Raw genomic sequence first — 13,076 nt, 5'->3', positions numbered from 1 at the left:
TATGTCTGCCTTTAACAGAGACTGATGTCTCATGGCCAGATGGACGCAGTGACCTTTTAGTAACTTGCACACCCACCTTACATTACTCCTTGTTTTTATCAGGTGAGACTGTGTTTCCTTATGAGCCAGTCAAGGACTGCAATTCTGTCTTTGTTTGTGACTTACCTTTTTTCAGGAGCTATGACTGTCTAGAGTCACAAGGTCAAAAGTGTAGAGAGTGAAATTTGGCACAAGTTACTTCTCAGTAGCACTTTGAATTCATCTAACAGAGTCTTAAAATTATAGATGTATGTTTTGCTTGTAAAAAAAAAAATCCCATGATTCTGGAACAGGTTTCCCAGAGATGCTGTCGATGCTCCATCCCTGGAAATGTTCAAGTCCAGGTTGGATGGGGCTCTGAGCAACCTGGTCCAGTGGAAGGTGTCCCTGCCTGTGGCAGGGGGTTGAAACTGGATGATCTTTAAGGTCCCTTCCAACCCAAACCATTCTGTGATTCTGTGAATCTATTGCAATGAGTTAAAGGAGTTGTGTAATCTGAAATGTTTAGGGAATTACTGTAAAAGAGAGAAGACCAGCTCCTAGGCAGATGGGGTGGGGAATCTACATTAGAAAATAAATTGAAATGGAAGTATGGATATGTAGAGGTGGGAATTTCACGTGGAAATTCAATCTGTAGACTTGGTTTGGGAAACTGGCCCTCAGCAGTCTCCCCAGCTGTGGTGGAGTTCCCATAGCTGCCTCCCTCCCTCCCTCCCAGCTCTGAGGACTCATCTCTCATGTAAATGTCAGATCTAGATGAAGAAATCACATCATCCAAGCTTTGTGACCTGGCTTCTAAGGCTGACTGTCATTCTTCCACTGCAGCCACTCTTGATTTTCTCTTCTCTTCACCATCTTTGGGGAAAGACTTGGGGCACAATCATGAGTGTCCTTTCTCATCTGGCACTCACTGTGTCTTATTCTTTGGATAATTCTGCCTTGGACTTTCACTACCTTATTTCTCAGATCCTTCCGTGCTTTCCTTGCTCAACCTTGAGCTCTCTTTGCTGATGCTGATTTCACCTGATCCCATCCTTTACCTGCTTTCCTGTTTTTCCAAGCTCCTTTCTTCTCCCTTGCTCCCTGAACTTCCCACCAGTCTTCCCAGGCAGCTGATGGACCCTCAGCTGGAGATGGAGCAGAAGGTGCAGAATCCAACCAGGTCCCTTCTTTGTTTCCAGAGCCCTCACCAAAGGCTGCCGCTGTGTGGAGCTGGATTGCTGGGATGGCCCCAACTCAGAGCCCGTCATTTATCACGGCTACACTCTCACCTCCAAGATCCTCTTCAGCGATGTCATTAAGGCCATCAAGAACTATGCATTCAAAGTAAGGACCAGGGACCCTTTCTCATGTTGCACAACCCAGGACTGACAGTAGATCTCTTCCCTCCCAGCAGGGAGCAGAAGCAAGGAAGGCTTCACCTTAGCATTTCTTGTGGGGACAAGATGTGTCCTTCTGTCCAAGCATCCGTGCTCTGCTTCCTGCAAAAATCCATTCCTGGGTGTTGCTGGACAGGGAGAGCACCATCTGAGGATGAGTTTGAACCTGTGCCAGCACAGCTGCATCCTGGACCCCACTGCAACGACACTGATGCCCAGTATCTTGAGCATACTTGGTGGAAAATGCCAAGCCCATGATTTATGTGGCTTTGATGTCTCAGGATTCGTTTCTAGTTTAGAGGAACCCATGTGCATGCTTTGGGTGTGAAGGACTATTTCTATACTGATTTAAAAGGAATGAGCAGGTCGGGAGTCTTGTATGGCAGCAGCCTTCAGAAAGCCTTAGGTCTGTCCGGACTCACTGGACTTTGTGCTGTTTTCCTTCAGTGCACTTGGGAGCTGGTGTCAAGTTTCCTTTCGGGCCACAAAGAAGTGACAATGACAATAATGGCAATGCCTTCAGCACACAAAATGACCTGGGGGGCACAGGGAACCAGATCAGGCCTATGAAGGAATGGAGGAAGGATTGATATCACTTAAGGGTTTGACCAAACCCTGTGATTTCAAAGCCCCCTTCCCAGTCCTTCCTCTGAAGGTGGGTAGGAAGGTGCTCTGACCCGCAGTGCAAGTGGAGAATGGAGGCACAGGGAGTGCCCCAGAAAGTCTGTGAGAGGCATCCTGACCCATCCTGGTGCCCTCTCAATTGGATCATCATCTCTGGAAGGCATCAGCACAGATCTGAGTAACTACTGCACAGTTAAATTTGTCCATTTTTAACAAATCCTTGCTTTAGGAGAGTATCAGACCCTACTCTTAACACACTCGTTTCCAGAGAAAACAGCACTGGGGTTCATACCAATTGCTTCAGACTGGTGAAACTGCAGAGTTCACTGATAGTGTGTGTTGCTCTCTTGTTCCAGACCTCACCATACCCCGTCATCATCTCCCTGGAGAACCACTGCAGCGTGGACCAGCAGAAGGTCATGGCTCAGCACATGACCACCATCCTGCAGGACATGCTCTTGGTTGCCCCAGTCGATGGAAACAAATCCCAGTTCCCCTCCCCAGAGGTAAGCAAGGCCCCTCCAGCACTTTCTGCCTTCTGAGGGTGGGACAAGATAGAAGTTTTTCTTTTTGCTGAGTGCAAAGCTCAAAACTCAAGGGGAAAACCATTGCAAGTAGCCTGAAGGTATATTAAACACAAAGTGTCCTCCCACTGAGAGTGTCCTGGGGTGCCACTGGGAATGGCTCCTGTGTGGATAGCTGCAGTTCCCTTTAAATTGCATGTCTTTGCTAAAGAAATGCCAAAAATTGGATGAACGTGCCTAGTCAGAGCTGGAAGGAGTTTGTGGATGAGATCAAGCTGGCAGTCAGCAGGGGAGAAAGGAGAGGAAAACGATGCACCTAAAACACCCTCTATATTTGCTCTTCCTCTTCCTTTATCTCCTTTCCCTTTCCAACTTTCCCCTTTTGTTTGGGAGTGTCGTGCCTTGTTTGATACAATGCCTAGCACAGAGGGAAGCTGCTCTGGGCTGGTCCCTAAGCACCAGAGAAATAAATTAGGGTGAATTGTAATCTTTACTGCTGCTGCTTCAGCAGGACCTTGGCTCTGGCATAGACAAGGTGCCTCCCTTAGGAGAAGTGACTCTCCCAGAGTGACGACACTCCCAGCATGGAGATCAGTCTTTGCAGGCTCTTACTGAGTAGGAAAAATATGTCTTCAGTGCCCTCTCCTGACTTGGTGTTTATCCTGGTGCAGGATCAGGAGAAGTGCTGATGGCTTTTCAGCTGATGGCAATGATATGATGAAAGAAAGGAGAAACACCAAGCAAAGCAATGTGTGATTTGTGAGTGTGAAGGGATGACCCCAACTTCCCAAAGATGTTTTTTCCATGGTTGTGCTCATCGAACCTCCTGCTCTGATTGCCCAAACAGACACATGGCCCCAGCTGAACACAGTGCCCAGATCTACCCTAGGGAATGGGTTTGGGCTGATTTGCTCCATTGGAAGGATTGATCCATTTAGTTTAAACAGAGAAAAATTTCCAGTGTTTCAACACCTATCCTTTTCCTTCTGGTACCTTTCCTCTGCCTTCCTGCTAATGTGAAGTAGGACAGTGCAAAGGGCTGAAATGATGACTTTTTTTGGGTGTAAAATACATTGAAACTGAAACATGAGGGAAAAACAAACCAGGAACCTCTTGGCTTTTCCACTCCCTTGTGACGTTGACATGAAGAAACCTGGGACAACAAGGTATTTTTAATATCAGGAAAAGGGTGGGATCTGCCACTGAGCAAAAAGCTGAAGGCTGTAAACACAAGCAGTTGAAGGACTGCTGCCGGTTGTGTCAGCAGGGCAACGTCAGTAATTAAAGGAAGATTGACACAGTTTGGATTTGTGCTAACGATTTATACCACAGCCTGGGGCAGACATCTGATTTAATAGGCTCCATTCAGGAACACTATTGGGCTACACAGATTATCTAAATATCTCCCCCAAGATGCTGTCTTTAGGTCCCAATAGTGAATTAAAGGCTGTAGGATGGAATGCCAAAAGCCACATGAAAGCTCCAGGCAGCATGAGGGTTGTAGGACAGAGCTGATCCAGTCTCTGCTGCTGGTGGGTTGTTGCCCTTCTGCCCCATCCCTGATCTGCACAGGGGTCTGCCAGGGCCCCTTCTTCTTGAGTGAAGTTCTTGAGCTGAGTTTCCTTCAATCCTCCAAAACCTTCTTCAGTAATGTGTTTCTTTCCCTTTCCTGGTGCCACTCATTGCTGGTGCAACACCTCAGTTTGCAGCTGAAGGACGTGCACAGATGTGATATCAATTAGTGGATCTGATCTGCACATCTCCTCGTGAATGTGAACATGTTATTCCTCACAGCTTCTCAGAAGGCTGGAGAGATGGATATCCTCATCCTGAGAGTGGGATGTCAGGTGGCAGTGCTCAGACCCTGTGTATCCGTGTTCCTGAGCACTTCACTTCCGGCTCCTTTGGAGAAAGTCAGAGGAGCTGGAGGTGTGGTCCACCTCCTCCTCAGTGTTTGTGCAAACAGAGGAAGAATCACACCCTGGGAGTGTTTGGTTCTCTCTGTTGACTCTAAAGGAGGTGTTGAAGCCACAGAAAGTTTGTTGAGGTGGATCACTTTACAAATCTTCCATTCCCACTGAGATGAAAACTGGAATTCAGACCTTGCCGTGGCTCTTGGGTTGCTCTTAGGGGCAGGAAGCTTTCAGGTAGGATAAACCTGTGTATGCAGATCTTCTAAAATCCTCTGCTCATTATAGCTCTGCTGCTTCTGATCAAAACAGTGCTTTCCTTTAAGATGGTTTCCATGTCCCAGTGTGTCAGAACCATTTCACCTGCAGAGCTGAGCTTGTTCAGTGTGCAGTGGAAAAGGTGGGAGAGCAGGGGAGCTCCATTTCTGGGGACTAAGGAATGCTATTTATAGGGCATGTGAAGAAGGGCAAGAGTTGCCTCTGTTCCAGCAGCCGTTCCACTGTGTATTCTCAGGGCAGTCCAGTGTCCTTGTAGCCTTTCCTGAGGTTGTAGTCCACCTTGGGCATGCCACAGACAGTTGGAATGGCTTTATGGTCTACTTGGAGAATATTTATTGAGTATTTCAGCTTTTGCTTCCTCCTAAGACAAGGGATCTGCTCAACAGAGCTGAACTGATGAGGTGAGTGTCTTTTGCCTCAGGCTAGAAATACTTAATATCACATGAAAGGGAACCAAGTGAGATGGAGCAAGGGCACATGTGTGTTTGTGTCTGTCTATATCAGCTTATTTAAAACCTCGATAAAGAAGATAAACTCTCAGATTTAGAACTTTGCTTCCTGTGCAGAGGGGATTCACTGCAATGCTACTATAGGATAGCACCTTTTGCAGGAAATGGGGATGAAAATGCCTCGCTTTGGGGTGAGTCTCACTCCTTGTTGTGGACAAATTATCAAATGGATCTCCTCTGAGTTAGGTGGCACGTGGGCTGCTCTCCCTTGTACACATAGGAGCGGTGTCCCTGTGTCCATGGGGTGCTTCTGCCCCATATCCAAGGTTTCCCAGAAGAACCACAGGCTAGACAGGATAACAGCAGCACTGAGGACCTGCTGCTGGCACCCCTGGAGTGGGCTGTGGTGAGGAGACACAGTGGAGGCTGTGTTGCTGTGCCTTTCCTCATGATGTTCTTCAGCCACGTAGGATTGGTCTGTGCCAGAAATTGCACCTCCCACTTGCTGTGCAGGCTGAATGGGAGAAGCTTAAAAAGCTTAATTACCTGCTGGCAATTAAGAATGAAGGGGACTGCCCCAAATACCTTATCCTTAGTTCTCCACTGCTGACTTGTGGCAATAACATTTCTTTTGGGGCATTAGAAAGCAAAGACAGATAATATATTAAATACCAGGATCGTATTTGCAGCCTGCAAGGGACAAGAGGGGCTGCTCTCAGCCTCTCCTCGCTGTTTCCAGTGCAATCCTTCCAGGCTTGTCCTTCCCAAGTGTTGAGCAGAGCCTAAAAGCTCACACAGAACTGAATTTTGGGGTGGAAGAACAGTGTAGAGCTGGGTGTTGATGCAGGAGGGTGGGAAGGGACATGAGAGCAGCAGACTGAAGTGAGGCTCTGAAAATCTCCCAGCCATGAATGTGAAGAAACAGAGCAGAGCTGTGCCTGGAGGAGGGCTGAGGGCTGGGAGGATGGTCTGGGGATGGGGAGGAGGGTACTGCTATGCTCTGACTGCTCCTTTGAGTGTAGGTTTTGAGTGACAGGGAAAGTGCCCCAGTGTAAGCAGCTTATTTGTGGTAGCTGAATAAAAATGCTCTTGGCTGCTGCCTCAGGTGCCAGTGTCAGATTTCTGCTCAAACCCAGCTTCACCCACAGCTTTGCCAGGTGGTGAGGAGTGGGGCTGGTCTCTGTAAAGATGTGATGCAATTTGCTTGAACCCACAAAGGGGGAATCATGTTCTTTGAAAATGCCTGTGTTGTTTTATAAAAGAGTCTTGGTTTTCCACAGTCCTGTCATTTGAATGTGGTGGGGTTTTGTTGCTTTTGCTGTTGCAGAAAAGGCAAATATAGGGTGTTGCTAAGGAAAGGGGAATGTGCTACACAGGCTGAGGGGTTGTACTGGCTAATTCCAAGATGGAATTTTTCTGGAATATCTTGCGCCTTCCAAAGCCAGGAGTACCAAACACATCCAGGTGGCAGCAAATCTCCTGTTCCTGGAAGCTGCCAGGTCTAGTGGTGCTCTTGATTTTAAGGCATAACCCACACACCTGGAGATTGCCCCCAGCCACCTTTCTCAATACTTCTCCCTGTCCCAAGCATTGCTGCTGCCTTGTTTGGGCTCTAAGTCATCCCTCTCCAGGCTCCAGCCTTCCTCCCACAGCCAGGGCTTGCACAAAGGATACATCAGTGATGAAGGTTTTTATGTGGAACTTGAAAGAGGCTGGAGAGAATTGATTCAGCACAAGGAATGTGCTCCCTGGACTCCCTCTGCTCCCAGCTGTGATACCCTGGTGCGTGCTGCTGGTTGTGGTCAGCGTTGTACCACTGGAGCAGTGGCAGGAGAAGCTGTTCCCAGAAGAGGATGTAGCTTTGAAAGGGTCTGGGAACTCCTCCTGAGGCTGTCAGCACCCTAGGGCTTCACCTGCAAAATCCCTCACATATTAAAATTCCATGTCTGCTGTGCACAAAGCACCTGTCCAGAACTTATTGGACTTCCGTACCTATGAAAATGTTTGTGGAGCAGAGGCTGCACTGCCTCAGCCCCTGCTTGGATCTCACACAGTTTCCTGAGTTGTGCATGGGTTTATAACCACACACTGCAGAGCAAGGGGTGTGTTAAACAACAGGCCACACAGAGAGGCAAAAATGGTGCCACAAATTTCTTCCAGCAGCCCTGACCTCCAGGCTCAGCCTTGTTTGCTGAGCAATATTTCAGTCTTGAAAAAAAAAAGGTGTATTTTAATTGTCTTTAACAGCACAACTGTTTAAGTTGTCCGGTTGAGGGGTGGTCAGCTCTATAGCAGAGGGGAATCACTGGGCTCTCTGGGGTTTTCACACTCATGATTGTGGTCTCAGAGGCTGGGCAGAGGCAGGGCAGGGCCTCAGTGTAAAAACAGACTTATTTTTACCTGTATCTATGGATAATAATGAGTCACTGATGCAAATGTAAAAGCCCTGGTTGCAGTGAGGGACCTTTTCAGGGTGGGCCAGAGTTTTTTCTACCCACCAGATATTTTGTCCACTTTTCCTTGTGCAGCAATTGAAAGGGAAGATCCTGGTGAAAGGCAAGAAGCTGAGCAGGCAGGAGGATCCCATAAATGGGAACAACAACCTGGAGGCTGAGGATGTCTCTGATGAAGATGAAGCAGCTGAAATTGAAGATGAATCTGTGAAGACCAAGGTAGAGCAGAAGGGGAAGGTAAGTGAAAGAAGTAACCACTGGGAAATCTCTTTTTAGGTGGGTTTTGTACCACACCTAAAGAAACAAAAAAAGAAAATCAGTTGAAATACAATTTTTCATGTGTTCCCAGCCAAGACAGGTCTCAGTGTGGTTTCAGCTACTCAGCTGGGGATGTAGAAGGGTGAATTGTTGAAATTGCTGGGGCTGAGGATCCTGGTGCTTGCTCAGCTTAATGATCTCTGTCCCAAGCACAAACAGAGATCTTACAGAGCCAGTCAAGCACAAAGGTTGGCTTCTTTTTTAAAATGAGACTGCAGTGGGGACAGACCATGTAGCATTTAGAGAAGCAGTGGAAGGGCACATGTTCAATCTCTGTCTTATTTCCAGAAATCTCTTTGTCATGGGACAGTCATGACTTTGGCTTTTCCAGTCTCATTTTGGGATACACCTGCACTCTCACTGGCTGTTCGTTTCTGACCTGGAGGAGGGAGGGAGGGAAGATCCGTGGGGAAGGGGTGGTCAGTTACTAAAGCAATTTGTATGATGATTTCTGGGAGGAAGAGGCTGGCCTTTACACATGCCCCATCATGTGAGGAAATGGATTTTTCCAGAGGTCAGGTCCTTGTGAAGCCCATATCCCTCACAGAGTGGGTTCATAGGTGACACAGACACATTCAGCCCCACCGATGGCAAAACTGATTGGTGTTGCCTCTGGACCTGGTCTAATCTGTGTTTCTCTGTGATGATTTGCTCGCTCTTTGAGGGTCTTACTTATCTCTCTGATCTCTAGTCAATAACATGTACATTATTTTGACATCTGTCATTTTATTTTCTTGCCCCTGGTGGGAGCTGGGGACTCTCACTTGCACCAGTGAATGTGGCTGTGGAGTTGGGGTCATCAAAGCATTGTGAGAACTCCCTAGTTCAAAGGGGAAAAGCCCAAGCTCTGGGAAGGCTAAAACATCCTTCTGTTCCCTTTATTTCCAAGTTTGCATGCCTGGGACCAGGACAGTATGGAAGAGTCATTGCTAAGGCTGTGTTACAAGGTTTAGCACCTGGAGACAGACATGGGTGCTGAAATACAAGTGACCCTGCAGAGAGCAGTGGGAAGGGCATCCTACCAACAGAGGGGGAATTCTTTTCCACCCTTTCCTGCACAGGGTGACACAGAGGGCACACCAGCAGCCACTGAGTGTTGAGAGTGTGCATCCTTTCCATGTGAAAAGGTGGAGAAGAGAAGCCCCAAGGGTCCTATAGAGAAAACACAATTACCACTTCTGAGCACGACAGCAAAAACTCCCCACAAACCTCTTGCTCTCCTGTTTCTAGAGTGACACCTTGAAGCTGGCCAAGGAGCTGTCAGACACAGTTGTCTACTGCAAGAGTGTCCATTTTGAAGGCTTTGATGACCCAAACCATCCTCGGGCTTTCTACGAGATGTCATCGTTCTCGGAGAGCAAAGCTCTGAAACTGGCCCAGGAGTCTGGTGCGTGTGTTCTGCCCTCCTCTGTCCCTGTTCCCCAAAAACAGACAGCTGCTGGTGGAAAAGGCATCCCAAAGACATGGGTTATGATCTCTTTGGTCATGCATGTTACTGAGAAACAGTGGGAAGAACTTAATATCCTTAAGGTTGTTACCAAGAAGGGCGTTTTTGCAGGTGGTTCCCATTCAGCCAGACTTGCCAGGCAGAGGGGAACACACAGCAGCAGCAAGAAGAGATAGAAGCAGCCCCATCACTGAAAGGGCCATTTTCTTCTGGTGTTTTCTCTCTCTGTAGGAACCAGTTTTATTCATCACAACATCAGGCACCTGAGCCGTATCTACCCTGCAGGCTGGAGGACGGATTCTTCCAACTACAGCCCTGTGGACTTGTGGAACGTCGGCTGCCAGATCGGTGGGTGTCTCTGGGAGGCTGGAGGGGCTCACCTGTCTGGGTCACCCATGACCTGGCTGTGGAGGGGCTTCAGTTGAGGCAGAATCTCAAGCCCTTTGCAGCTGGAGGCTCAGCAGTCACTGGGAGAAACCAGCTTTCCAAACAATGCCCGGTGACTTTCCATAGACCATCTTCTGGCTCACCACAAATCCACTAGGAGAGGCTTTTCTGCACATTAATGTGCAAATCCCTGCAATTTCACTGTCAGCAGAGTTACTGCCATTTAACAAATGGGGAGGGAGCATGAGCTCCGTGGGTCCTGCAGGTAGCACCCCTTGCCCTGCCTGGCCTCTGGACAGTCCTTGGGAGGCACCATCAGTTCCCTTGGGGTACAGTAAGGGCAGACCTGCATGCCTTATCTGACCAGAATTCAGTATTTGGACACCCAAAATAAGATTTTTCAGAAGCCCTGAGTATTTGCAGCTCCCAGTAAAACCAGTGTACTGCAGTTATCAAAGTCTTGCTGCAGGTGGAAAAGTAGGGGAGTGCCTTAAAATGCTTTCACCCTTCAAATATGACAGGGTGTGAAGGACCCAGGGCCAGGATAAATTTTTGTGTCTTAAGAGATGTCTTAGATTTTGCTAAAGATGTTAAAATCATCCTTGAGGAAATCAAGGGAGCACTGAGGAGCTGCTGGGGCCCACATGCACTCCCTGTGTGGTGTCAGTGAGGCTGTTCACAGAGAGTGTTCCAGGTTTTACATCAATGCCTTTAAAAAAGGTATTGACAAATTGGGAAGAATACAAGGAATGTGCCTGGTGTTAGGACACCAGTGAGGCTTGATCTATTTTGGGCAGCAGACAATAAAGAGGTGATTTGATCACAGCTTCTGTGCTGCCACCTGAGGAGTTCAGACAGTGAGGAGCTCTCTAGTCCAAACAGAGGCATCGATGCCCCTCGGGATGGCAAATGAAAACAAGCAGATCTGGGCTGGAAAGGAGGTTTTATAATGAGGCTAAATAACCAGAGAAGTTATCTGAGAGGGATTTTCTGGCTTCACTGCAGGAGAGAACTCCTTCAGTGGAGAAATGAAGAGATTTATCTGAAAGATGCAGTTGCTCTAGGTGGCATAAATTCCATGTAGGACAATTTTTGATCCTGGGGAAGGCAGGATGGCTGTAATGGTTCCTCCTGTCTCTGTCATCTCTGAACGCAAGAAATCCTCAGGGCTAGCAGGCTGTGAGGGTCAGAGTTTACCACTGCTCTTTGAAGCGTGAAAAAGCCAATGTTTATGTCCATGAAGTGCAGTTTCATGGAACAGAATTAGCATGAAAAGATTCCTATTGATTTATCTGAGTGACTGAAGTTATTTATTTATGTTGCAGTTGCCCTAAATTTCCAGACAGCAGGCACAGAAATGGATGTGTACCAGGGTCGGTTCCAGGACAATGGGTTTTCTGGGTATGTCTTAAAGCCGGAATTCCTTCGGGATGAGCAAACCAAATTCAATCCAAAATCCATCACAGAAGGAACATGGGGGACAAAGAAGAGGCTCCTGCTTAAAGTAAGAATAGAAATCAGAAAACACCTCAGTAACATCCACTTTTGGGGGGGGGGCATGTTCTACCTTCTCCTTCTTCTGATCCTTTTTTGCAATGTTGTCCTAACCCTGCTGATTTCCCACATCTGGGGGCTCTCATGGACTTGGATTCTCCAGGGATCTACTCACATGTTTAATGTTGGGCAATAGGTTAATGACAATATTCACTGTCATTCCAGAACCGTGCAGGCAGACATGCAGTCAGCAGTCACCTCTGGTGTTCCCAAGTGCCAGCTGATCACTGTGGGGACAGTCAGAAAAGTTGTCTGTCCCAGACAACTGGGCTGGAGCTGGGTTCCTTAGGTGCTTTAGCTCATGACAGCTTCCTGTGAAGGATGTCACAGCACTGGCTCTGAAATGACAGCACCAGCCTCTCGCAGCAGATCCTGCACTCCTGGGAAAGGAGAGGGAATTTTCCAGGGAGCCCCCTCTCCTAGTGATGTCCTGACCTCTGCCTATGTTTCCTCCACAGATAATCTCTGGTCAGCAGCTGCCAAAGGTGAACAAGAGCAAAAACTCCATTGTGGATCCCAAGGTAACGATAGAGATCCACGGTGTCCAGCAGGACAACAACAAGAAGCAGACCAAAGTCATCGAAAACAATGGTGAGGGGGTTTCCTCCAAGCTGTGCTCCCATGAGCAGGAACCCTTTTCTGTTCCGTGGCAAGACTGCTGCCCTGTGCCCAGACCTGCCTGGGGCACCCAAGCCTGCCCCCACTAAGCAGATACACGAGGTGTTATTCTTCTTCTGTTGTTTGGAGACAGAAATTCCCTGTAAAACAACATCAGCCACGTGAGCTCTTTGGGGCTGGCTGCCAGATTTGCAGAGGTAGAGCTTTGGAAGTGCTCTTTACCCCAAAGCAGTTGGATTTGACCTGGGGTGCAGAGGTTCTCACCAGGATCTTCCCAGAGGAAGCTTCTCGTGGGGCTGATTGTATCCTGAAAATGTCACAAACTCACAAAGGACTGATGTTGCAGGGAACTTCAGAGCTCTCTGTTCCAGCCTCTGTCTATAGTAGGGCCATACAAAGTTTACTCAAACTGCTCAGGGTGTTGCCCAGATGAAATCTGAATATCTCAAAAGTTGGAGGACCATTTCTTATCAGTCAGACGTGGCTGTGACTTCCCTCTGTGCGGTGAGGGTTTGAATATTATGGCCTTCTGCACAAACACACACACTCTGCTTTTCTGTGTGGAGTGAGAGCCAAGCACTGGAAAGCTGGTGCATATTTTCCTGCCTGCTAACAATGTTTCCCTTTTCCTCTTTCCTGTTTGAATAAACCTGGCCTGGCTCCTAAACCTCACGGCCATTTCCGTCACCTACAATAATTTTTGTAGCCTGTCAAGTGAAAGTTGTGTAGGGAACGTTTCAGACTTGCCAGGCCTGTTGCTCAGGGCTGCTGAGCACTCCCAGCCCCACGGCCAGCCCTTGGCTGGCAGGGGCAATACTGGAGTGAGGCTGGAATGATAAGTGCTGCCTTGTGGAAAGCAAATCAAACAGTGAAAACACCCCTGATGGAAAGGGGCAGCTGCAGAGAGGGGTTTGCCTGTCATGGGCTGAGGTTTCAGGTGTGTGACCATGCTTCAGCTGCTCACCTGGTTTGGTGTTTTACAGCTGGACTCAATGGACTCGGGGGTCTTTTCCAAGCTAAATGATGCTGTGATTCTCTGTTGGTGGGACTGAACCAGGGGCTGTGGCACACACAGATCAGGTCACAAACAGCAGA

The 13,076-nt window shown here is 48.1% G+C and overlaps 1 protein-coding gene across 2 annotated transcripts in view; it reads left to right on the top strand.

Moving 5' to 3' along the window:
• The window catches only part of PLCD1 (phospholipase C delta 1), a 50,917-nt gene that overhangs the window by 35,069 nt on the left and 2,772 nt on the right, over window positions 1–13,076 (top strand). For both annotated transcript variants that reach the window (XM_039548308.1, XM_010394817.4), the window contains exons 7-13: window positions 1,221–1,365; window positions 2,399–2,548; window positions 7,733–7,894; window positions 9,206–9,362; window positions 9,654–9,770; window positions 11,135–11,313; window positions 11,822–11,954. In XM_039548308.1, the coding sequence (XP_039404242.1) occupies window positions 1,221–1,365; window positions 2,399–2,548; window positions 7,733–7,894; window positions 9,206–9,362; window positions 9,654–9,770; window positions 11,135–11,313; window positions 11,822–11,954 (1,043 nt within the window). The remainder of the gene's footprint in view (window positions 1–1,220; window positions 1,366–2,398; window positions 2,549–7,732; window positions 7,895–9,205; window positions 9,363–9,653; window positions 9,771–11,134; window positions 11,314–11,821; window positions 11,955–13,076) is intronic.

Source organism: Corvus cornix, chromosome 2 (assembly GCF_000738735.6).
Source record: "Corvus cornix cornix isolate S_Up_H32 chromosome 2, ASM73873v5, whole genome shotgun sequence".
In the NCBI taxonomy this organism is placed as follows: Eukaryota; Metazoa; Chordata; class Aves; order Passeriformes; family Corvidae; genus Corvus; species Corvus cornix.
This window is presented reverse-complemented; position numbering and strand designations above follow the sequence as displayed.